The sequence below is a fragment of the Procambarus clarkii genome, chromosome 72, assembly GCF_040958095.1.
Source record: "Procambarus clarkii isolate CNS0578487 chromosome 72, FALCON_Pclarkii_2.0, whole genome shotgun sequence".
NCBI lineage: Eukaryota > Metazoa > Arthropoda > Malacostraca > Decapoda > Cambaridae > Procambarus > Procambarus clarkii.
Window position 1 is genome coordinate 15,352,267 of NC_091221.1, and position 26,519 is coordinate 15,378,785.

The 26,519-nt window shown below is 41.9% G+C and overlaps 1 protein-coding gene across 1 annotated transcript in view; it reads left to right on the forward strand.

The window, feature by feature from the left end:
• The window catches only part of LOC123773774 (cholesterol transporter ABCA5), a 567,017-nt gene that overhangs the window by 263,289 nt on the left and 277,209 nt on the right, over positions 1–26,519 (forward strand). Inside the window, exons 15-17 of the mRNA XM_045767705.2 lie at positions 2,695–2,791; positions 8,955–9,097; positions 25,786–25,925. Of these exons, the coding sequence (XP_045623661.1) occupies positions 2,695–2,791; positions 8,955–9,097; positions 25,786–25,925 (380 nt within the window). The remainder of the gene's footprint in view (positions 1–2,694; positions 2,792–8,954; positions 9,098–25,785; positions 25,926–26,519) is intronic.

The following is a 26,519-nucleotide window of genomic DNA, read 5'->3' on the forward strand; positions in this document are numbered from 1 at the left end:
CTCGTAGCTCTTGCCCTTCAGTTCTGGGAGCCACTTAGTAGCATGTCTTTGCACCTTTTCCAGTTTGTTGATGTGCTTCTTAAGATATGGGCACCACACAACCGCTGCATATTTTAGCTTTGGCCTAACAAAAGTCGTGAACAATTTCTTTAGTATATCGCCATCCATGTATTTAAAAGTAATTCTGAAGTTAGAAAGCATGGCATAGGCTCCTCGCATAATATTCTTTATGTGGTCCTCAGGTGATAGTTTTCTATCTAGAACCACCCCTAGATCTCTTTCTTTATCAGAATTCTTTAAAGATTTCTCACATAATATATAGGTTGTGTGGGGTCTATGTTCTCCTATTCCACATTCCATAACATGGCATTTATTAACATTAAATTCCATTTGCCAAGTGGTGCTCCAGATACTTATTTTGTCCAGGTCATCTTGAAGGGCATGACAATCATCTAAGTTTCTTATCCTTCCTATTATCTTAGCATCATCAGCAAACATGTTCATATAATTCTGTATACCAACTGGTAGATCATTTATGTAGACAATAAACATCACTGGTGCAAGAACTGATCCCTGTGGTACTCCACTTGTGACATCTCTCCAGTCCGACACATTGTCTCTGATCACTGCCCTCATTTTTCTATCAGTCAGAAAATTTTTCATCCATGTTAGAAGCTTACCTGTCACCCCTCCAATATTTTCCAGTTTCCAGAACAACCTCTTATGTGGAACTCTGTCGAAAGCCTTTTATAGGTCCAGATAGATGCAGTCAACCCAACCATCTCTTTCCTGTAATATCTCTGTTGCTCGATCATAGAAACTGAGTAAATTCGATACACAGGATCTTCCAGATCGAAAACCATACTGTCTGTCTGATATTATATCATTTCTCTCCAGGTGTTCTACCCATTTAGTTTAAATTATTTTTTCCAATATTTTGACTATTACACTTGTCAATGATACCGGTCTATAATTAAGGGGGTCTTCCCTGCTTCCACTTTTGTAGATTGGAACTATGTTAGCCTTTTTCCACACATCAGCTACAACTTCTGTAAACAGGGATGCCTGAAAAATCAGTTGAAGAGGAATGCTGAGCTCAGGTGCACATTCTCTCAGAACCCATGGTGAAACTCCATCTGGACCAACTGCTTTGTTCTTATTTAGCTCCTTGAGCATTTTTTCCACTTCATCTCTTGACACCTCTATGTGCTCTATGTTGTTCTCAGGAATTCTTATTGTATCTGGTTCCCTGAAGATTTAATTTTGTACAAACACACTTTGGAACTTTTCGTTTAATGTTTCACACATTTCATTTTCATTTTCCGTGAATCTATTTCCCATTTTCAACCTCTGAATATTATCAGAGGATGTTTCTCTGATAATATCCTCTGATGTTTATACAGTGTTCTCTGATTGTGCCTATGACACCCCTGTGCTTCGCTGGTTCTATTCTGCATTTTCTTCCATATCATTCACTCCAGTATGTTATTTTACTGTGTAGATTTGGTACCTGGCCCTTAAGTATCTTCTATGTGTATATTATTTGATATCTCTCTTGTCTTCTTTCTAATGAGTACATTTGGAGGGCTTTGAGACGATCCCAATAATTTAGGTGCTTTATTGCATTTATGTATGCTATATATGTTCTCTGTACTCCCTTTATTTCTGCAATCTCACCTGCTCTGAAGGGGGAAGTGAGTACTGAGCAGTACTCAAGACGGGACAGTACAAGTGATTTGTATAGTACAACCATTGTGATGGGGGTCCCTGGATTTGAAAGTTCTCGTAATCTGTCCTATCATTTATCTGGCTGACACAATATTTGTTTGGTTATGCTCCCAAGCAAATATTTTGTCAGCTATTGTGTCTACTAGTTCAGTTTTCAGTAGCAATATTTTAACCAGAACAGGGGTTTGTTTTGGGGTGCTTACCTTTCTGGGTGTCTGATCTGGTCGATGGCAGATATGGAATGCTCCCAACCACACAGGGGTTTCTATAGGCCATTGCTCCTCGTGCCTCCCTGAGTGTGCCAGGTTCTGGCTTGTGGTCCCCGGTAGGCTTAAGAACTCCATTCACATGACTGATGTCAAGGTCTAATATATCCTTATTAGCCTGGATAGCTCCGGGTCTCACCCAGAAAATGGTTTTCATTACATTCAATGCTGGGGTTTTTATGAGTTCTGATAACACAGTGATCCCCCTCTCTCCCTTCCAAGTTATAAGTAGGGGGTTGTCTACATCTGTCCTAGAACTGAGGGTGGAAATGCAGACTTGTGGTGGGCTACTTCCCCTCTCCCACCAAACGAGAGGGGGAGGTCGGATGGGATGTAGGATGAGGGGAGGTAGAACTAGCTTGAGCTAGTTCTGAGACAATTCAATCATTTGTTTACATAGTTGGGGTCTCTTTTGGTGGGTTTCAAGGCTGTGGCCTCTATTGAAGCAGGCAGTGTTTTGTATTGACTCGCTCATCTTCTGATTGCCTTCCCTACTGGTTTAAAATATAAACATCTCCTTTCTCTGTGCCTTTGTGAGAGAGCAAGTGTCTGGCACTGATCTCTGGTAATCCTATAGAACACTGCGGCTGATGCGACATAGTTGATGGTGACATATTAGTACATAGTAGCTTCAGAGAGCCTCTCGGGCTCACCCAGAAATTAGCATTTCATTATATTCTATGTTTTTTTTTAATTACAGGGAATTGAATCTGGAAATATCAAAGCAGAAGTAGAGCAGACACTGAAGGACATAGACCTCTATAGCAAAGGAGATACAACAGCTGCCAACCTTTCAGGTAAATGTACCAGATTTAAAGTATTTTCTGGGATGGCTTCCTCAGTGGCTCTGTGGTGCATGACCGTAAGTTGTTCTCATATCATGCCACATCAGGCCCTTACTTGTCAGAATATTATCTACCACAAACAAGAGACCGTAACCTGGTCCACTCAGAACTGCGGGGAGCAGGGGATTCTTGAATACCCAAGCAAAGAGAACAGACTGTCAGAAAGCTAGGGCAAAACCAAACAAAACCATTGCGAGGAAATATTACTAACCCAGATAACAAGGAACATGATATAATATCTCTGCTTTTTATCTCCACTGCCAGATGATGTCAACATGTCATACATCTGGTGTGGACCATTCCACAAGTGCTCATATTTATCACCAAATCTCCCCCTCCCCTAGAGGTCATGTTTTTTACCAGGTCAATGTTGGTCATAATTTGGATTCTGTCCTGCAGGAGCCTATGCTTATATCATGCCTATTTGTTCCATTCTCATGTTTGCTCGAATGTAAGGGAATGGGTGTGATTCATGTAAGGACACAAGCTTTAGAGTCTTATGTATGGACAGGAGGATCGAAATCCATCCTTACTACTGTAGAAGCTCACTAATCCGGAGTCTGCTGAACCGGATAATGATGTCATCCAGCCAAAATTGCCTCTGGATAATGTTATATCCATATCCGGATGGAATGTCCATAGAATCCGGATGACCGGATATTTGTTCAAAAACAAATAAACTGATAGAGAATTTAACCCTTAACCCTTAAACTGCGCATGGCGTATATATACGTCCTGAGTAACATGTCCCACGGTGCGCATGGTATATATATACGCCACAGGGTGCCAGGCCCGATTCAAATGGTCCGCGGCTACACGGGGTTCACATTAACTTCCTCAGGGCTCTTATAAACAGACGCCATTTTAAAAAAAAATCGTGGGCAATATTCTCAGGTGTGAGAGGCACAGTACTGTTGGAGCAACCAAGGCTGGCGCACGCAGCATGAGCGAACAGCATTGCTGTTCAGCTTGTGACCACAGCATTGCCGAAAAATGTAAAAATAAATATATAATTGTTATTATTTAGCAATGACAATATTACAGATGACCCTTGACTGTGATATAAATAACTAGGGTTGTGATAATAGCTGGATTGTTGTAATAATTAGCACTGTGGGAGGAGTGATGCTGAGCGACGGAGGGAGATAGCATCATTTACTGACTGTGTGGCCACCTGTTATTGTTTGCATTCACCATACCAGCTCAGTGGTTCTCTATGGTGAACACAAATGTAGATACAGTGGTACCTCGGAACACGAGTGTCCCTGTATGCGAGTTTTTCGGAATACGAGTCGGATTTCCTCGGAAAATGTGTCTCGGATGGCAAGGGTTACCTCGGAATGCGAGTTTGTTGATACGCGTTCAGGCCGACTTAGCGCGTGGTGGTACGGCGATCGTCGCCCCTCCGCCCCTCAGTTTACCATTGTCTCCCGCCCAGTGACTATCCTTTCTGAATGCTTCACAAGGATTTACAGTTTTATGTCGGTTTTTTGGCCATTTGAGCATAAAAGTTGTTATTATATATCTCGCCATGGGTATCAAGAAAGCCATTGATAAGGTTCAACCTAAGAAAATAGCTGTGAGTAGAGGCAGTAGAGGATGTCCCTTCTTGATTAAGAAAATGTGTGAAGTATGGGAAGAACTGCAAAGTTCGGTTGAAAAAACTCACCCAGATAAAGCTGTAGCAGGCCGTTGCATTGACCTTTTAAATGACAATGTGATGTCTTACTAGAGACAAGTGTTAAAATGTAGGGAAAAACAAGTGTCTTTAGACAGATTCTTAGTAAAACAAACAAGTCCTAGTGGTATGCAGGGAAAATGTGCCAGAGTGTGCTCACCAGTGAAGTCCTCACTGCCTGATGTGATAATGGAAGGGGACTCCCCTTCCAAACAGTAACTCCTCTTCTCCTCCCCCCTCCTCACCATCTTCCATACGCCTACAGCATTCAACAGCAAGGTAAGTAATAGCTTGAACATAGTTTTGTAGGTTTATTTAGATGAATTAGGTATAAAAATTTAGTTTGATGTGGGGTTTTTGGGGTAGTCAGGAACAGATTAATTCATTTCCCATTATTTCTTATGGGGAAATTTGCTTCGGAATACGAGCCGTCTCCAGGAACGGATTAAACTCTTAAACTGAGGTACCCCTGTACTTATATATAATGTTTGTATTAGTATAATAACAGCAAAAGGATTATGCTGGGAGGAGTCATTTGGATGATGGATGTGACGTCGTCTGCTCGATTTGTCTAGCTGTTTAGAGGGTAGCCACTATGCTCTTTTGGGCGCACTACAAGCTTAGGTTTAGTTTAGTGTGTGTGGCCTTGAATGAGTGAGGGAGCCGCCAGCTGTGTATAGCGACGACTCTTAGTGCCTGAACTAACTATATCAGCTTAGCTGTACAGTTGTGGTGAACAAAATATATACATACTTATATATAACATCTGTATATAGTGTAATAACACCACAAATGGTATTGTTGGGGGAGAAAGTTTAGTGCGTGTGTTGAGGGAGTGGCAGAGAGTGGCTGGCTGGTATGTCGTGGTAACTCCTCGTTGCTTTTCGACTCAATACCAACTTAGTGGTTCGTTATGGCGAACAAAACATGCAGATACTTATATATAACCTGTGTATAGAGTGTAATAGCAGCAAAACTATTTGTTTATTGTTTTATGAACATAATAATTGAATCACTAATATGGACACCATACTTTTGAGTATAGCGATTATTCACCACTTTTATTATATAAATATATTACAATACACACTATTGAATAATATTACTGCAAAAAACTAAGAAAAAATCAATCGGAGACATTGAAACAATTAGGTAATAATATCTTTGTGGCAACTCCCACCTGTCAGCGCGGGTGACGATGACCGGGTCTGATGACCGCTCTGTCAACGCCCACTTTTTGCCAGACTTCCTCGGTCAATTGTGCCCAAAATATGTCACCTACGATTTATTTTTTATTTTTCCCGTGCTCAGGGGACACAAATTAACATGTTTAGAAGACGAAAAAAAATTTTTAATTTTTTTTTTTCTTGCGCACAGGGGTGTAAATGTCCTCAGGACCCCTGAGCAGTGGAAGGGTTAAACCGCGTAATACATAGATATACGATGGGAGTAACTGTCGCAAAACCACGCAATACCTACATATATGATTAACCCTTAACATGCTAGGGGTATAATATCCTTTCTTCCACACAGGCGCATGTAATTTTGAAAAAAAAAAATAATTTTTTCTTCCTAACCTGTTAATTTGTGTTCACTGATCACGGGAAAAAAAAAATCGTAAGTGGCATATATTGCCCGCTACAGGGCGGGGAAGTCTGACAAAAAATAGGCGCTGACTCAGCGTGCGTCCCAGGCGGTCTGTTGCTCGCCAGCTGTCAGACCGGAGTTGCCACAAAGAGATAATTACCTAATTATTTCAATGTCTCTGATAGATTTTTCATAGTTTTTTTGCTGTAATATTATTCAATAGTGTGTAGTTTGATATATTTATATAATAAAATGAGTGAATCATTGCTGTACTCAAAAATATGGTGTGCATATTGTTGATTCAAATTATGTTCATCAATCAGTGAACAAATACTTTGTCAGTTATTACACTATAAGCACAGGTTATATATAAGTATCTGCATGTTTTGTTCACTATAACGAACCACTAAGTAGCTATTATGAGTCAAAAAGTAACGAGGAGTGACCGCCATGTACCAGCCAGCCACTTTCGCCCTCCCTCAAGTCATCTGACTCACCCACATTCTCCTCCCACAATACTGTTTTTGCTATAATTCACTATATACAGATGTTATATATAAGTATCTACATGTTTTGTTCACCATAACTGTACATCTAAGCTTGTATGGTGAGTAAAGGCACAAAGACGTAGGACCTCACACAGTCAGCTGATGGCTGCCGCCCTCAAGGCCAGACGCACTAATATTTCTCTTCCAACAATACTGTGTGGTGTTATTACGCTATATACACACATTATATATATATATTTACCTGTTTTATCCACCATACTTGTACAAATAAACTGGTATGGTGCCTAAAGACCATCGTGGTAACCAGTAAACAACACCGTCGTCTGCACGGTGGAGTCGTGCAGACGACGCCACCGCCCTCACCAAAATGGCGGCTCCCAACCTTCTCCTGCTGTTTATACCCTCTATACACACGTTATATATAAGTATCTACATTTGTGTTCACCATAGGGAACCTCTAAGCTGGTATGGTGAGTCCAGTCAATAAAAGGTGGGCCACACACAGTCAGAAGACATCGCCACCACCCTCCTTCCCACAGCATTACTCCTCCCTCCATGGCGCACAGCGCTAAATATCACCACAATCCTGCTATTATCAGAACCCTGGTCAGTTTTAGCAGTCAGGGGTCTTCTGTAATAATATCATCGCTACATAATAGCATGAACAAGTATATTTTGGTATTTTTAGGCAATGCTGTGGTCACAAGCTGAACAGCAGTGCTGTTAGCTCATGCTGCGTGCGTCAGGCTCGGTTGCTCACTCAATACTGAGGCCAATAACACCCGGGAGTTTGGCCCACAATTTTTTTTTTAAATGGCGTCTGTTTACAAGAGCCCAGATGAAGGTGTGGTGAACCCAATGTATCCACGGGCCGTTTAAATCTTGCGTAGTACTCCAACACGTCATATGACATGATGCGCAGTTGACTGGAACAACGTCCAACACGTCATATGACGTGATGCGCACTTTAAGGGTTTGGCGCACGGTTTTAATGAAAAATCGTTAAAATCGCAGCTGTAGTTCAGCCATGAGCAATAGTAAACAGACTCCATCTTGGAAAAAATCATGGGTAACATTCCTGGGTGTGAGAGCCTGAGTAATGTGTTAGTAACCGAGGCTGGAGCACACAGCATGAGCTAACAGCACTGCTGATCAGCTTGTGAATACAGTATCGCCTAAATAGGTAACAATATATATGAACCTGCTATTATTTAGTGATGATAGTATTAGAGAAGACCCCTGACTGTTGTAAAAATGACCAGGATTCTGATAATAGCAGGATTGTGGTGATAATTAGCGCTGTGCTATATTGTGGGAGGAGTAAGGCAGAAAGAGGGAGGGAGGTGGCATCATCATCTATCTCTGTGTGGACACCTTTTATTCTCTGGACTCACCTTACTAGCTTATTGGTTTGCTGTGGGGAACACAAATGTAGATACTTATATTTAATGTGTGTATAAAGTGTAATAACAGCAATAGAAGTATGTTGGGAGCAGCCATTTTGGTGAGGAAGGTGACTTTGTCTGCATGATATGTTATGCTGTGTACTGGTGACCCCTGTGGTCTTTAGGCACCAATACCAGCTTATTTGTACAGTTATGGTGAATAAAACATGTAGATTCTCATATATAATGTGTATGTGAATTCTTTACAAGCACAATTGTCACTAAACGGATGGTTCTGGTAATCTGAGGCGGGTCTGCCCATGCCATCACGAACCACACGCTCAGTCAACCCAAACGCATATCAACAAAGGTCGTTAGTCGAGGACAGGGTCGTAAGTCGAGTCACATTTTCCGACGTAATTTATGTCGTAACTTGAAAAATTCGTAAGTAGGGGCAGTCGTAAGTTGAGGTGTTATTATACTGTCGCCTCATATCATGCAACGTTGGCGGAGCCGCTCCAGCTTGCATTTGGGGTGAATGTTACTTCTGCCCCGTCCCTGGTAGGCTGAGCTCCATAGACTAATGCCCCGATCTATTGATTCACATATTAATCCGATACCTCGAGGGGAGCCTCTGGGCTCACCCAGAAAATGCCGTTTCATTACATTCAACGTGGGTTTTGTGAAATTAGGTATTATCTTTTGAATACCTTATTTTGTGAAAAGGGTATTCATTGTAAAATGGGTATTATCTTTTTATATTTGCAACCTACTCTTTGTATACTGCTCTTTTTTCTTCTCTGGGTCATGACTCTCCACCCCATGAAAATGGGAAAAGGAGTAATGATGTAAATATTGTTTGATAATTTTTATTTATAAAATATAGCTAATTATATTAACTATTTTTAATTATTGTAGTTATTACATATATTGTATGCATGTTTGTATATTTTTAGGTGGGCAGAAAAGAAAACTTTCAATTGGTATTGCCCTTATTGGAGACCCAAAGATAATTTTCCTAGATGAACCAACAGCTGGAGTTGATGCTTATTCTAGAAGAAGACTCTGGACACTTCTAAAGACCAAGAAGGAAGGAAAGGTAAGTTTAGTTTTTATTGTGAATATATAAGAAGTAATTAACCTAATGATCTGTCACTGATAGAATTATACTTGTGAAAAGTAAGTAAAAAAAAATTACCCACATGCTGGCCTATTTTATTTTATACATCTCCATACACTCAACATCTTCTCTTCCGTACACCTTGGGCCCAATAGCGATTGGATATGTAGTTGTATCTGAATAAGTCGAATCCCCCTTCCCCCAGTTAAGAAAAATAATAATTAAATTTTTTTATATATCATATAGGTTTGATTAAATTAGGTTAGGTTGGTTAGGTTTAGTTTATCCCTTGTTCGTGATATTCCATCCTCACTCACTATTATTAACCCTAAAGTTGCGCAACACATCATATGATGGGTTGAGTGACTTGCTATAAATTGCGCATCACATTATATGATGTATTGGAGTACTATGCAAGATTTAAATGGCCCGCGGATACACGGGGTTCACCACACCTTCATCAGGGCTCTTGTAAACAGACGCCATTTAAAAAAAAAATTGTGGGCCAAATTCCCGGGTGTTAGGAGCCTCAGTATTGAGTGAGCAACCAAGCCTGACGCACACAGCATGAGCTCACAGCACTGCTGTTCAGCTTGTGACCACAGCATCGCCTAAAAATGCCATAATATACATGTTCATGCTATTATTTAGCGATGATATTATTACAAAAGACCCCTGACTGTGATAAAAATGACCAGGATTCTGATAATAGCAGGATTGTTGTGATAATTAGCGCTGTAGTGGGAGGAGTAATCTTGGTGGGGAAGGAGGTAGCATTGTCTGCTGACTCTGTGTGACCACCTTTTACTGTCTGAACTCACAATACCAGCTTAATTGTTTGCTATGGTAAACAAAACATGCAGATACTTATATATAACGTCTGTATATAAAAGCAAAAACAGTATGGTGGGAGGAGAATGGTGGCGAGTCAGGTGAGGTGAGGGAGGGCGGGAGTGGCAGCTAGTGGCGGGCTGCCACTGCCACTCAGCATACCACTTAGTGGTTCGTTATGGTGAACATGAATGTAGATACTTATATATAACGTGTATATACAGTGTAACAACAGCAAAAGGAGTGTGAGGGAGAAGCAATTTTGGTGATGGGTGTGGCAACATCTGCATGATTTGTTATGCTGGTAGGGGTGGCCAGGGGTGGCCCTCTTTGGGCATTATACCGTCTTAGTTGAACAGTTATGGTGAACAAAACATATAGATACTTATATATGTCTGTATATAGGGTAATAACACCACAAACAGTATTGTTGGGGGTGAAATTTTAGTGCATCTGACCTTAAATGTGTGAGGGAAGCAGCCGCCACCTGATTGTGTGTAGCGACGTCTCTTAGTGCCTGAACTAACTAACGCTTTGAAACTACTGACGGTCTTGGCCTCCACCACCTTCTCACGTAACTTGTTCCAACCGTCTACCACTCTGTTTGCGAAAGTGAATTTTCTTATATTTTTTCGGCATCTGTGTTTAGCTAGTTTATATCTATGACCTCTTGTTCTTAAAGTTCCAGGTCTCAGGAAATCTTCCCTATCAATTTTATCAATTCCTGTTACTATTTTGTATGTAGTGATCATATCACCTCTTTTTCTTCTGTCTTCCAGTTTTGGCATATTTAATGCCTCTAACCTCTCTTCGTAGCTCTTGCCCTTCAGTTCTGGGAGCCACTTAGTAGCATGTCTTTGCACCTTTTCTTGTTTGTTGATGTGCTTCTTAAGATATGGGCCCCACACAACCGCTGCATATTCTAGCTTTGGCCTAACAAAAGTTGTGAACAATTTCTTTAGTATATCGCCATCCATGTATTTAAAAGCAATTCTGAAGTTAGAAAGTGTGGCATAGGCTCCTCGCACAATATTCTTTATGTGGTCCTCAGGTGATAGTTTTCCATCTAGAACCACCCCTAGATCTCTTTCTTTATCAGAATTCTTTAAAGATTTCTCACATAAAATATATAGGTTGTGTGGGGTCTATGTTCTCCTATTCCATGTGTGTGACGTCATGCTTGTTTGTGTGTGTGGTTGTAGTGTGATGTCATGCTTGTTTGTTCGTATTTCTTGGGGTGTTCTGTCCACTTGTTTGTCGATTTTCGTTGTTAACCAGAATAGGGGTTTGTTTTGTTGCGCTTACCTTTCTGGGTGCCTGTCCTGGTCGATGGCAGATAAAGATTGCTCCAAATCACATGTGCATTTCTATGGGCCATTGCTCCCTGTGCCTCTGTGAGGGGACCAGGTTCTGGCTCGTGGTCCCCGGTAGGCCTAGAACTCCACCCACATCGACTGATGCAAAATAGTTAGGGTATCCATGGCTAGCTCCGGGGAGCCACGCTGTGCGAGCTCCGCGGAAAACAATATATATCTAGGGATATTTCAGTGATACAGGAACTAAACACAGTCAGATAACTTTTAAAGTGTGTCTCAACATATTAACCAATATATCATAGTGATTACCATCCGACCGTTTGTGTTCAAGAAAAAAATAAGTGAAATTCGTGTGTAGTCAACGCCTGTCCTCGTGGTGCCAGGAGGCCTTAGGCGATAGTTGCACAAGTCGTCAATAAATCACATCTCTCGCTATTGAAACATCTAGTAATCAGTGCCCATAGTGCTAAGCTCTCTATGCAAAACCTGTGTCTATTATAACAAAAAAAAAAATTAAGGTAACATATTTTAATATCAAATGAACAAATTATACACAAAATAAGTCCGTCGTGTGTATGTAAACAAGGGCCATTTGGAGGTAGGCCCACCCCAGTACCCTCTGTGTGTATTCTTTCAAATAGTGTAACGTACTCAGGTAACTAGTGCCCAGACACAGAAACTAGACGCCTCCACTGTAAGGTAACTAGTGGGAAAATGCAAGTAATGTAATCTAACAAGTGAACAAAACAAATTAAGAGTGCGACACGTGGTAGCAACACTATACAGCCTCCATACAGTCCATACAGCCTCCTCCAGGCCTGTCTCATGTTGGTAAACACACGGTCAATACCCACGGCCAGCACCCGCGGTCAACCCTCCCACCGGTCAACACCCCACCTTGTAAGACTTAGTAAGACCATCATCACTGAACAGAAGTGTTCAAAAAATGGTCTGATAAAAACGTGCATAGAATGCAACATGAAGGTAGATTACCAACAGAGCTTTCAATGCCAACTCTGTTCAGCAGCCATACACAAAAAATGTGCCAACATGACTAACAATTCAAGGAGAAATGGTCCCAGTGACCACTCTGTGTACTGGCTCTGCAAAAAGGATGATGTAACTTTTTTTTAAATTGATGGAAGTCCTGGATAAAACTTCCGCCAAAAACAGAGAATTACTAATTAATGCCTGCATAGCAATTTCTAATGTTTTCAAACAAACTGTACATGACACCAAGGTACAACCAGCTGTGGCACAGAGCTCGGTGGCAGCGGCGCCTGAGCAGGGCGCGGAGTCGGGGATGCCTGAGCAGGGCGCGGAGTCGGGGATGCCTGAGCAGGGCACGGAGTTGGGGATGCCTGAGCGGAGCGCGGAGTCGGGGACGCCTGAGCGGAGCGCGGAGTCCGGGACGCCTGAGCAGGGCGCGGAGTCGGGGACGCCTGAGCAGGGCGCGGAGTCGGGGACGCCTGAGCAGGGCGCGGAGTCGGGGACCCCTGAGCAGGGCGCGGAGTCGGGGACCCCTGAGCGGAGCGCAGTGTCACAGGCCCTGGAGCAGAGCGCGGAGTCACAGGCACCGGAGCAGGGCACAGTGTCGGGGACGCCGCAGCAGCGTGCGGTCCCTGGCAAAGGGAAACAAACAAAACAAGGCCCCAAAATCTGTTGGTATTACAAATGGGCTACCTGTAAGCATGGGGAATCGGGAAGAATAAATGGAACATGTATATACGATCACCCTAGAAAGTGCAGAAACCTCCTCAATACAGGTAAATGTACCAAAAGCTGTGAATTCTTTCACCCAGAAATTTGCAAGAACTCTTTGGACAGGAAAGAGTGCTTCAATGCTGAATGTCCAGCTTTTCATGTAAGAGGTACCAGGCGAATAAAACCGACAGACTACCACTATGAAAACAGCCATTACTCCATCGACCGGGATAATTTTTTAGCAAGAGGAGGAGGAGAAGAATGGCTAAAAATGACCAGACTCTACCACCAACTCGGTCAAATGCTAGAGAGGACCCAAACACAGTGGCCTTACCAGAGCCTCAGATATTAACACCAAGTAAAGCATCCAGCACTTCCACTAACACGATAACATCATTTATATTTGCCAACATCCAGGGTATAAAAACACGCAAATCCAACAAAGTTCACTTTATAAATGGTCTCCTTCATGAGGCAAATGCAGTGTTTGCAGCCCTAACGGAAACTCAAACAAAGGACTACCTTGATGGTGAAATATGAATCTCAGAGTACAATCTTTTCAGATGTGATAGGAAACACCGGCTTCAGGGTGGGGTCAGCCTCTACATCAAAGACACACTCATCTGTACTGAGCTGCTAAACACCTCAAATGATATGGTGGAAGTGCTGATAGTCAAAATAGATATCCTAAATGTAGTTGTTGTCCTTGTATATAAGTCACCGGAGGCAAACCCTCAGCAGTTTAACCCTCAAACCGCTAGGGGCCCAAATGGAATTCACACCCACAGGCGCAACAAAAAAAAAAAAATCCAAAAAATTCTTTCGTCTTATAGAAGTGTTCATTTTTGTTCCCTGATCACGGAAAAAAATAACAAAAAAATCGTAGGTGGCATATTTTAGCCGCAATAGGGTAGGGAAGTGTGGCAAAAAAGGGGTGTTGGCAGAGCCTTCGCCAGACGAGGTCTACTCCCCCCGAGCTGTCAGACGGCAGTTGCCACAAATATATTATTACCTAATTATTTCAATGTCTCTGATTGATTTTTTCTTAGTTTTTTTGCAGTAATATTATTCCATACAGGGAATTGTGGTATATTTATATTATAAAATGTGTGAACCATTGCTGTACTCAAAATTATGGTGTGCATATTAGTGATTCAATTATTATGTTCATAAAACAATAAACAAATAGTTTTGCTGTTGTTACACTATATACACAGGTTATATATAAGTATTTGCATGTTTTGTACACCATAACAAACTACTAAGTTGGTCTTGTGAGTCAAAAAGCAACGAGGAGTGACCGCCAAACACCAGCGAGCCACTCACTGCCACTCCCTCCCTCAACACCACCTCACTCACCCTCATTCACCTCCCACAATACTCTTCCTGTATTTATTCACTATACACAGACGTTATATATACGTATTTACATGTTTTGTTCACCATAACTGTACATCTAAGCTTATATGGTGAGTGAAGTCCATAAGACGTAGCTACTCACACAGTCAGCTGATCGGCGGCCGCCCTCAAGGCCAGACGCACTAATATTTGTCCTCCAACAATATTGTTTGTGGTGTTATTATGCTATATACACACATTATATATAAGTATCCACCTGTTTTATGCACCATACCTGTACAAATAAGCTGGTATTGTGCCCAAAGACCATAGTGGCCATCAGTAAACAACATGCCAAGTCGTGCAGACGACGCTCCTTCCTCACCAAAATGGCGGCACCCAACCTACTCCTCTTGCTGTTATCTCACACTATACACACGTTATATATAAGTATCTACATTTGTGTTCACCATATCGAACCACTAAGCTGGTATGGTTATCTTGAGGTTATCTTGAGATTATTTCGGGGCTTTAGTGTCCCCGCGGCCCGGTCCTCAACCAGGCCTCCACCCCCAGGAAGCAGCCCGTGACAGCTGACTAACTCCCAGGTACCTATTTACTGCTAGGTAACAGGGGCATTCAGGGTGAAAGAAACTTTGCCCATTTGTTTCTGCCTTGTGCGGGAATCGAACCCGCGTCACAGAATTACGAGTCCTGCGCGCTATCCACCAGGCTACGAGGTCCCTTGTGCAGTGCAGCCAATAAATGGTGGCCACACACAATCAGAAAACGACGCCACAACCCTCCCTCCCACAGCCTTACTCCTCCCTCCATGGAGCACAGCACTAAATATCACCACAATCCTGCTATTATCAGAATCCTGCTCAGTTTTATCACAGTCAGGGGGCTTCAGTAATACTATCACTGCTAAATAATAGCAGTATCATTTATATTATGGTATTTGTAGGCGATGCTGTGGTCACAAGCTGAACAGCGGTGCTGTGAGCTCGTGCTGCGTGCTCCAGCCTTGGTGGCTTGCTCAATACTGACGCTGTAACACCCAAGAATGTTAGCCTGGATTTTTTTCTAGGTGGCATCTGGCAACTATCGGTCGTGGCTGTACTATAGCTGCCCCTATCCCAGGCGGGGCGTTTAAATTATAGCGCTAGACACGAAATCATATATAAATGATGTGCGCGGTTTCGGTTTTGTCACTGATATCATTTATATATGATATGCGCGGTTTGAGGGTTAAAGACCAACTAATGAAATAAGAGCACTGCTTGGAAAACCTTGCAAATCCAGCTCCGAACATCATCCTGCTTGGGGACTTCAACCTATGGCACCTGAAATGGAAGCACCTGGCTAATACAGTAATATCAGAAAGAATACCAGGAAGTAGCCTAAATGAACAGGCACATGCAAATGACCTGCTACGGATGTGCGATAGGTTTGCCTTAAACCAGCAAATAGTAGAACCAACTAGGAAGGAGAACACGCTGGACCTCATTTTCACTAGTAATGATGAGTTGATCGGGAACACAATGATTACAAATACCTGTTACTCAGATCACAACTTAATTGAAGTTCTGACAACCATGGGGAATGGACCTTCAAAACCAGTCCAGATTCCCGGTGGAGGAGATTTCAGCAAATTCAACTTCAATAATAAACAGATAAACTGGGAGCAAATAAACCAGGACTTCACAGAAATAAACTGGGAAGAACAGCTAGAAAATGCAAACCTGAACCAGTGCCTGGAAAAAATAAGCTCAGTAGCACTAGAAATATGTTCAAACCGCATACCCCTAAGAAAAAAGAGAAAGAGATCCAGATTGGAACGGGAACGTCGTTCCCCATATAGGTGAAGAAAACGAATCACGGAACATCTTGAGAGTCGCACCCTATCTCAAGAACGGCGAAGAAGGTTAGGTAGAGAAATAGAAACAATTGAACTCAAGCTACAAGAATCATACAAAACCCAGGAGAGGCAAAGAGAGCAAAAGGCCATCAGTGAAATAGAGAGAAATCCGAAATATTTTTTCTCCTATGCAAAATCAAGATCAAAAACCACATCTAGTATCGGGCCCCTGCGAAAGGGAGATGGAACTTTCACCGATGACAACAAAGAAATGAGCGAGTTACTGAGGAAGCAGTACGACTCTGTTTTCAGCGAGCCATTAAATGCACTAAAGATTGATAACCCAAATGAATTTTTCATGGATATGATACCAACATCAAATCATATATCAGACGTCGCCCTATTCCCACTAGATTTTGAAGAAGCCATAAACAGTATGCCTATGCACTCTGCACCAGGCCCGGATTCTTGGAACTCCATATTCATCAAGAACTGTAAAAAACCACTATCGCAGGCCCTTCACATTCTGTGGAGACAAAGCCTAGATACTGGCGTTATCCCTGACATACTAAAAACAGCAGAGATAGCACCACTCCATAAAGGAGGAAATAAGGCAGAGGCTAAAAATTACAGACCGATAGCAGTAACATCGCACATCATAAACATTTTTGAGAGAGTGCTAAGAAGTAAGATCACAAAATACATGGAATCACAGCATCTCCATAACCCTGGACAACATGGTTTCAGAACAGGGTGCTCTTGCCTGTCGCAGTTGCTGGACCACTATGATATGGCATTAGATGCTATGGAAGACAAACAAAACACTGATGTAATTTACACAGATTTCGCTAAAGCCTTTGATAAATGTGACCATGGTGTTATTGCACATAAAATGCGTTCAAAAGGAATTACCGGGAAAATAGGCAGATGGATCTACAATTTCCTGACTAACAGAACCCAATGTGTAATAGTCAACAAAATATAATCCAGCCCATCAACCGTGAAGAGCTCAGTCCCTCAGGGTACTGTGCTTGCTCCAGTACTTTTTCTCATCCTCATATCGGACATAGACCAGAACACAACCTATAGCACTGTATCATCCTTTGCAGATGAAGATGACACTAGGATTTTCATGAGAGTTGGCAACATAGAGGACACAGCAAACCTCCAATCAGATGTAGATCAGGTCTTTCTATGGGCTACAGAAAATAATATGGTGTTTAACGAGGATAAGTTCCAGCTCATGCGCTACGGAAAAATTGAAAATATAAAAACAGAAACCACGTACAAAACTGAGGCAAATCATAACATAGAACGAAAAGACAATGTAAAGGATCTGGGTGTACTCATGTCGGAAGACCTTACCTTTAAAGAACACAATAAAGTAGCCGTCACAACTGCAAGAAAAATGACAGGTTGGATAACAAGAACTTTTCACACTAGAGATGCTATACCGATGATGATACTTTTCAAAACGCTTGTGCTCTCTAGAGTAGAGTACTGCTGCATAATGACAGCCCCTTTCAAAGCTGGAGAAATTGCTGACCTGGAGAGCGTGCAGAGATCCTTTACTGCTAGAATCCACTCAGTAAAACATCTAAATTACTGGGACCGACTAAAGAGCCTAAATCTGTACTCCCTTGAGCGCAGGCGGGAGAGATACATAATAATTTACACGTGGAAAATAATTGAGGGGCTGGTCCCAAACGTGCACACAGAAATAACATCACATGAGACCAGGAGGCATGGCAGGATGTGCAGAATACCCCCGTCGAAAAGCAGAGGTACAACAGGTACTCTGAGAGAGAACTCTATCAACATCAGATGCCCGAGACTGTTCAACACGCTTCCACTACACATAAGGGGCATAACTGGCCGACCCCTCACAGTGTTCAAGAGAGAACTGGATAAGCACCTCCAAAGGATACCTGATCAACCAGGCTGTGACTCATACGTCAGGCTGCGAGCAGCCGCATCTAACAGCCTGGTTGATCAGTCCAGCAACCAGGAGGCCTGGTCGACGACCGGGCCGCGAGGACACTAAGCCCTGGAAGCACCTCAAGGTAGCCTCCGGGACTCGCCCAGAAAATGGCGTTTCATTACATTCAACGCTGTTTTTTTTTTTTTTTTTTTGGTATGTGCCTGTGGGTGACAAATGCTAATTAGCCGTGAGCTACACAAGGGTTAAAGACTACCTTACAGGTAACTGTCCAGAGTCTCTGTACCTAGCTCCCGCTAATTCCTCTGATGTTAATGAGGTAATCCTTTCCCTTAAAACAAAGTCAAGTGCCCTTGATGAGATACCATCTCTAATTTACAAAAAAGCCTCCAGATTTCTAGCTCCTGCCATTGCATTGCTCCACAACAAATCACTTGAACTCCAAACCTTTCCGGATATTCCAAAAAAAAGCAAGAGTAACCCCCAGTCCACAAATGTGGTGAACTCACTGATATCCACGATTATTGACATATATCAATTCTGCCAACTTTGTCTAAAATATTTGAAAAGCTAATCTACAAGCAGCTTTATTCATAGCTAGCCAAACTGAATATACTTAGCTCTTGCCAATATGGTTTCAGACCCAATAAAAGCACTAACGATGCACTTATTAGTATGATTAACTTGATATATACAGCTCCTGATAAAAATGAGTTCCCTGTTGAGTTATTTGTGGACCTGCGTAAGGCTTTTGACACTGACAACCACCAAAACCTTCTTCTTAACCCTTTAATTGCGCAATGCACCTGCAGGCCCACGGCTGGGGTGCGCTATGCGCCTCCAGGTATTTGTATTTTTCACGTTCCACTCAAAACTCCCGCGGCTACATGGGGTTCCCATCAGCTTCCTCAGGGCTCTTGTAAACAGACGCCATCTTTAAAAAAAATCGTGGTCCACATTCCCGGATGTGAGAGCCTCAGTAGTGAGTGAGCAACCAAGGCCGGCGCACGCAGCACATAAAAATGCGTTCAAAAGGAATTTTTATAAAGAAATTGGACGAAAATAAAAAGCTGGTGACGCCAAATCAAGTCGACTGCTGTTCAGCGTGTGACCACAGCATCGCCTAAAAATGTCAAAATATATATATAACTTGTATTATTTAGCCATGATAGTATAATAGAAGAGCCTGAGTGTGATAATGACTGGGTACAATGTTTGAATATCAGTGATTCAATGCTGTTCACGATGTTCACAGCGCTAGCCACAGCATAATTTCGTCCGTCTAGGAATCTTCAAATGACTTCTTAGGTTCCTTTTCAAAATAAACTTGTGGTCAATTATTCATTTACAGAAATTAGTGACCAGGATTGTGGTTATAATTAGCGTTGTGCGTAGTATTGTGGAATGAAGAATTTTGATGAGGGAGGAAGGGAGAGAATTGAGGTAGCCTCACTGTGTGGCAGCCACTCTTGTTTTACTCACCATACTAGCTTTGTGGTTCGCTATGGGGAGCACCCATGTACATGGGTATATGCAGTGTGTGTCTGTGTATATAGTGTAATAACAGCAACAGGAGTATGTTGAGAGGAGCTAAGAACATAAGAACAAAGGTAACTGCAGAAGGCCTATTGGTCCATACAAGGCATCTCCTCAGTCCATCTAATTACCGCAAGCTACCACAAGCTACACAAGCTTCAGAAAGCTTCCTGGCAATACGTTAGTAATGAATAAATAAGATATATTTACTCATTATAATGTTGGTGCTGAATGTACAACACGAAAAAACATAATTTTAATCTGAAAAAGTATCTTTTTATAAAGAAATTGGACGAAAATAAAAAGCTGGTGACGCCAAATCAAGTCGACAATCCAAGCTTCGGTTAGGTTAGGTTAGGTTTGGTTTGGTTAAGTTAGGTTAGGTTATGTTAGGTTAGGATAGGTTAGGTTAGGTTAGGTCAGCCTAACCTAACATACCATACCATATTTATTCATTACTAACGTATTGCCAGGAAGCTTTGTGAAGCTTGTGTTGCTTATGGTAGCTTGTGGTAATTAGACGGACCCCATCTCCTATTTATAACCACCCAATCCCACTCATATATATGTCCAACCAACGCTTGAAACAACCAAGGGACCCCACCTCCACCACGTTACGTGGCAATTGGTTCCACAAATCAACAACCCTGTCACTGAAATAGTATTTCAGCATATTGGCCCATACGAGGCAGCTGCTATTGGCCCATACGAGTCAGCTGCTATTGGCCCATACGAGGCAGCTCCTATTGGTCCATACAAGGCAGCTGCTATTGGCCCATACGAGGCAACACCTATTGGCCCATACGAGGCAACACCTATTGGACCATATGAGGCTGCTGCTGTTGGCCCATACGAGGCAGCTGCTATTGGCCCATACGAGGCAGCTGCTATTGGCCCATACGAGGCAGCTGCTATTGGCCCATACGAGGCAGCTCCTATTGGGCCTGTGTGGGTGTGGCTGCTCACACTCGCGATGTCCTGAATGTGTTGATGGTAAATGTATATAGTGTGTGACTGTATAGTGTGTACATATGTTGTAAATATATATAAATGAACATGAAACATTGGTGTGAATAACTGTATGATGGGAGGAGCAAAGTTGGCGAATACAATGTTGGAGAAGTGAGGGAGGGCTGGCTGGGTGTGGCAGCTCACACTCGCGGTGTTCTGAATGTGTTGATGGTGAATGTATATAGTGTTTGACAGTGTATAGTCTGTAAATAGATTGTATATACTGTATACATAAATTAGTATGATACATGGTAAATATGTGTACACAAGTGTCATGCACGTAACACAGTGTCCTTGGACAGTACGGATGTTTTACTGCCATAATATGGTGTACATGTTAATTATACATAGGATTAGTGCACAAAAACAATTAAAATGTATTTGGAACTGTGCGCAAAAAAATGAACAAAAATATATTCGCGGCAATTCATGCGCCCCGCCCCACCGGCCCCGGGAGCTTACGACACGGGCGCACAGGGAATGATGATGTCACGTGCTACCTTACGGACCCCATAGCAGCTAAAGTAAGTACAATTTCAAAATTTCGTTGCTATACCCATATACAGGGAGGGGTTTTTGATACTTTCAGAACTAAAAATTATTTTTTCCCAAGAATTTATTTCTTGCGCACTGGGGGATGTCATATTTATAGGCCGCGCAGTTAAAGGGTTAAAAAAAAAAAAAAAATCCAGAGAATTTATTTCCTATGCACTGGGGAGGGGGTATCCTATTTGGAGGTGGCACAGTTAAGGGGTTAAATTATATCAATATGGAGTCAGAGGTCACTCCCTGCAATACCTGCATTCTTACCTTACTGACAGGCTCCAGTATGTTTCTGGGAATAATTCCATTTCTCCTACACTACCCATAAACATTGGTGTTCCACAGGGCAGCATACTTGGCCCTCTCCTCTTTCTCATCTACATTAATGACCTTCCAAATGCCTCTCAACACCTCAAACCAATCTTATTTGCTGATGACACAACTTTCATTTTCTCCGGTCTTGACCCGCTTGCTCTGAATGTCGCTGTGAATACTGAACTAAATAAAGTCCAGCTTTAGCTAACTGCTAACAAACTCACCCTTAACAGTGACAAAACTTTCTATATTTTGTTTGGTAATAAATCCTCAAATGAAATTAATCTAAGAATAAACAATATACAAATCAGTAGTAAAGTTAATGGTAAGTTCCTTGGTGTCCTTATCGATAGCAAGCTGAATTTCCAGGGACACATTCTAAATATAGGAAAAAAAGTTTCTAAAACTGTTTGCATTCATTCTAAGATCAGATATTATGTACCTCGCCCTGCCCTGGTGGCGGTCTATTACTCTTTCATCTATCCTGATCTCAACTATGGTATTTGTGCTTGGGGTTCTACTTCCCAAAATCATTTACATCCTCTAATTACCCAACACAAAGCTTCTATTAGAACAATATCTAACTCTGGCCCCAGACAGCACTCGGTACCCTTACTCAAATCTCTGAATATGTTATATATCACTGTATATCACTGTATATTATATATCACGGATGTCACTGCACATCCTCTCGTGTGTTCTCTATATATTTAAAACTCTGAATTGTAATGTCAATCCTGACCTTAAAAAGCTTCTTAGAAGAAGCTTCTTTGATAATAAAGATGTTTGGATTACAGAGCTTTTCCCTGATAATGGTGAGGACATGTGTGAAATGGATTATTTTACAGCATTTTATGATGAGCCACTCATGGAATATATTGTACACCAAACGAACCTTCATGCTGCTCATCTCACTGGAAGAGAGATAACAGAATATTCATGATTGCAGCGTTGGAAAAACACCAATGTAGGTGAAATGTATGTATTTTTGGCACTAAGTATGTTGATGAAACATTGTATCAAACACGCTATCACAGATAATTGGAGCAAAGACCAGACTGTTCCAACACCTGTGTTCATGAAATATATGTCCTGAGACAGGTTTCAGATACTCCTCAGGTGTCTTCATTTTGGAAGTAATGAGGACTGGACAGAGGATGATAGACTTTGGAGAGTCAGGCACATTATGAATGAAGTGATTGGAAAGTACAGAGATTTCTATGTACCAGCACAGAAGCTGGTGATTGATGAATCCCTTGTGCTTTTCAAAGGACTTGTTGCCTTCAAGCAGTATATTCCCTCCAAACGCAGCAGATTTGGATTGAAATTCTTTGTTCTTTGTGACTGTGAAACAGGATACGTGTTACACATGATTCTGTATTCTGGTAGCGATGTAGATATTCCCGGTAACGACCAACATGGTTTCTCAGGTAGTGTGTTCATCCATGGTGCCACTGATGGCACCATGGATGAACACGGGCCACATTTTATACATGGATAACTACTATACAAGTCCCTTGCTAGCTAAGTTCTTGATTGAACATAGAACTGGAATGGTTGGCACAGTAAAGCCAAGAAGAAGGGAAATGCCAGTGTTTGACAATAATCTTGAAGTTGCTGACTGCCAGCTAAGAAAAAGTGATCAAATACTCTCAGTTAGGTGGAAAGACAAGAGAGAAGTGAACTTGCTGACAACCGTTCATGATGGTACAATGGTGAACAATGGCAAGGTGAATTGAGTAACGCAAGAACCAGTATATAAGCCAGATTGTGTTCTTGATTATAATATCAACTTTGTGTTTGGTTGATAAATCTGACATGATGGTGGGCACTGTCGAGTGTGTGCGGAATACATTGAAGTGGACGAAAAAAGTGTTTTTCCATCTTGTTGACATAAGCATGCTGAACAGCTACAATATGTATCTGGTGAAAACTGGACGTAAACCAAGTTTCCGTTCGTTTGGTTTTACACTTGACACAGTTACTAACAAAGTTTGGCAAAGATGTTTCTGGCATACAAAGACCCATCATGAACCCAGTGTTGCAGCATGCTGCTACACCCAGGCTTGCTCACATGGAGGTCTTTTTAGCACACAGACTAAAACATTTGCCACCAGCTGGAAAGCATGCAATAGGCCAACGTGATTGCTTAGTTTGTTGAACAACAAAAAAGAGAGATCAGAAATATAAACTGGTGCAAACAGGGTGTGAAGCGTGTGCAGTCCCATAATGTGCTATCGACTGCTTCAATGACTACCACTCTCTCCAAGACTTCTAAATGTGCAATAATAGTGCAAAATCCTGTAAATAGTGCATGGATGTGTGTAAATATAATAATGAACAATGTGAATACATATTATTTTGGCGTAATTGAAAACATTTGGGTGCTCATGTGTATACTCAATGTATGCTACTTTTATTATCATTGGACATGAAGTAACATTATATGCAACACAATTAGTGAATAAAAATTGTGATAAAATACACCTAGACACTGTAAATAATGCCGCAAAAATAAATTCGTGGCAACTCTTGCTGCATGAAGACCGTGCACAATGCCTCCGGGATGCACCTTGCATGAGCAAGCATGCAGGGTGTGACGTAATCACTCATATTATCGGGTCATTTACGTCATTGGTAAGTACAATTAATTTTTTTTTCTCTTCTGGTCAGGGAACATAAATTAACAGGTTAGGAAGAAAATTTTTTGTTTTTGTTATGCACTAGTAATAACAAAACCAATACAAAATAACAATACAGTATTTAGGGCTATTTAGCCAGTGTCACTCTATAGTGACAATGGCTAAATAGCCCTTAGCAACACAAGGGTTAAAGACATGATGTTACATCATCCTACAGCTAGTAGGGTGAGCTGGATAAGGGGAGAGGCGAGGGGCTGAACAGGAAGGGGATGTGTGATCATGTCTGTCAAATGCTCTCTGTCTAGTCTGGCTGTCTTTCCAATCCTCTTTGTCTACTCTGGGTGTCTGGTTGTCTGTCCAGTGTTCTCTGTTTAGTCTGGCTGTCTGTCCAGTGTTCTCTGTTTAGTCTGGCTGCCCGTCCAGTGTTCTCTGTTTAGTCTGGCTGTCTGTCCAGTGTTCTCTGTTTAGTCTGGCTGTCTGTCCAGTGTTCTCTGTTTTGTCTGGCTGTCTGTCCAGTGTTCTCTGTTTAGTCTGGCTGTCTGTCCAGTGTTCTCTGTTTAGTCTGGCTGTCTGTCCAGTGTTCTCTGTTTAGTCTGGCTGTCCAGTGTTCTCTGTTTAGTCTGGCTGTCTGTCCAGTGTTCTCTGTTTAGTCTGGCTGCCCGTCCAGTGTTCTCTGTTTAGTTTGGTTGTCTGTCCAGTGTTCTCTGTTTAGTCTGGCTGTCTGTCCAGTGTTCTCTGTTTAGTCTGGCTGTCTGTCCAGTGTTCTCTGTTTAGTCTGGCTGTCTGTCCAGTGTTCTCTGTTTAGTCTGGCTGTCTGTCCAGTGTTCTCTGTTTAGTCTGGCTGTCTGTCCAGTGTTCTCTGTTTAGTCTGGCTGTCTGTCCAGTGTTCTCTGTTTAGTCTGGCTGTCTGTCCAGTGTTGTCTAATCTAGCAGTCTGTGGCAGACTCTGTGCAGCCTGTATATTACATCCTGACAGCTTGTTTAGCCTAATAACATGTCAAGTCTGACAGCACGCCTAGCTTGACATTCTGTCTAGCCTGACAATCTGTCTAGCCTGACAATCTGTCTAGCCTGACAATCTGTCTAGCCTGACAATCTGCAGCCTGACATTCTGTTTAGACCCAGTTTATCTACACCCAGTTTGTCTAGCATGATAATCTGTCTAGATTGACAATACCTAGACTGACAATATGTGGTTTGTCTAGAACCAGTTTGTCTAGCCTGACAGCATGTCAAGTCTGACAGTCTGTTAAGCCTGGAAATATGTCTAGCCTTACAGTCTATCAAGCTTGACAGTATGTCTAACTTGACAGCCTTATATTGCATATGCTCTATGGGCTGATTTCACAAAGGGGGTTAATTAATTTGAACCTATAATATGATGGGGCAACTTTTCCATCAGTCTCTAAATTCTGTCCCTCTATCCTTTATCCTGTCCCTCAAAGCAAATCCGCCCATACCCCACTTCAGCGAACCATAGTTTGTTGAATCAGGTGAGTAGATCCGGTCTGAAAAGTGTGCATCCTAACCGGAGGTGCGCCGAATAGGGTCCACTGTATTTACATTTTTCCTGTGCTTAATTCATAGTATATTATTTAAAGTGTTCACTTCATATAAATTATTTTTAACAGGTGATTTTGCTGACAACTCATTTCATGGATGAAGCTGATATTTTGGCTGATAGGAAGGCAATTTTATCACATGGCAGACTTCGGTGCTGTGGTTCATCTCTTTTCCTTAAAAACAAGTTTGGGCTTGGTTATCATCTCACGTATGTATAATGCATTTTTTAGATTTTTGGCTTGTTTACATCATCTCTCCTACCTCTGGTCAATCTCAAAGCACTGTGACAAACGGAAATTTTCAAAAGACCTAATTACATGTTGTAGCCTTTAATTATTTGTTTAAGAATTCTGGAAGTTATTGTGGGTTTTTATTAATGAATATGCAACCTGTCACCAGTTCTATATAAATTGAATCCATGACAAAATTGAATGTAACCATTACTTAACCCTTTAGCCCGTAAACTGCGCAAATCATATATATATATGCTTTCAGTCACAAAACCGAAACTGCGCATGTCATATTATATATGATTTCGTGTCTAGCGCTATAATTTAAACGCCCCGCCTGGGATAGGGGCAGCTATAGTGCAGCCACGACCGATAGTTGCCAGATGCTTACTAGAAAAAAATCTCAGGCCAACATTCTTGGGTGTGAGAGCTTCAGTATTGAGCGAGCCACCAAGGCTGATGCATGCAGCATGAGCTCACAGCACCGCTGTTCAGCTTGTGACCACAGCATCACCCACAAATGCCATAATAATGATGTTCATGCTATTATTTAGCGATGATTGTATTACAGA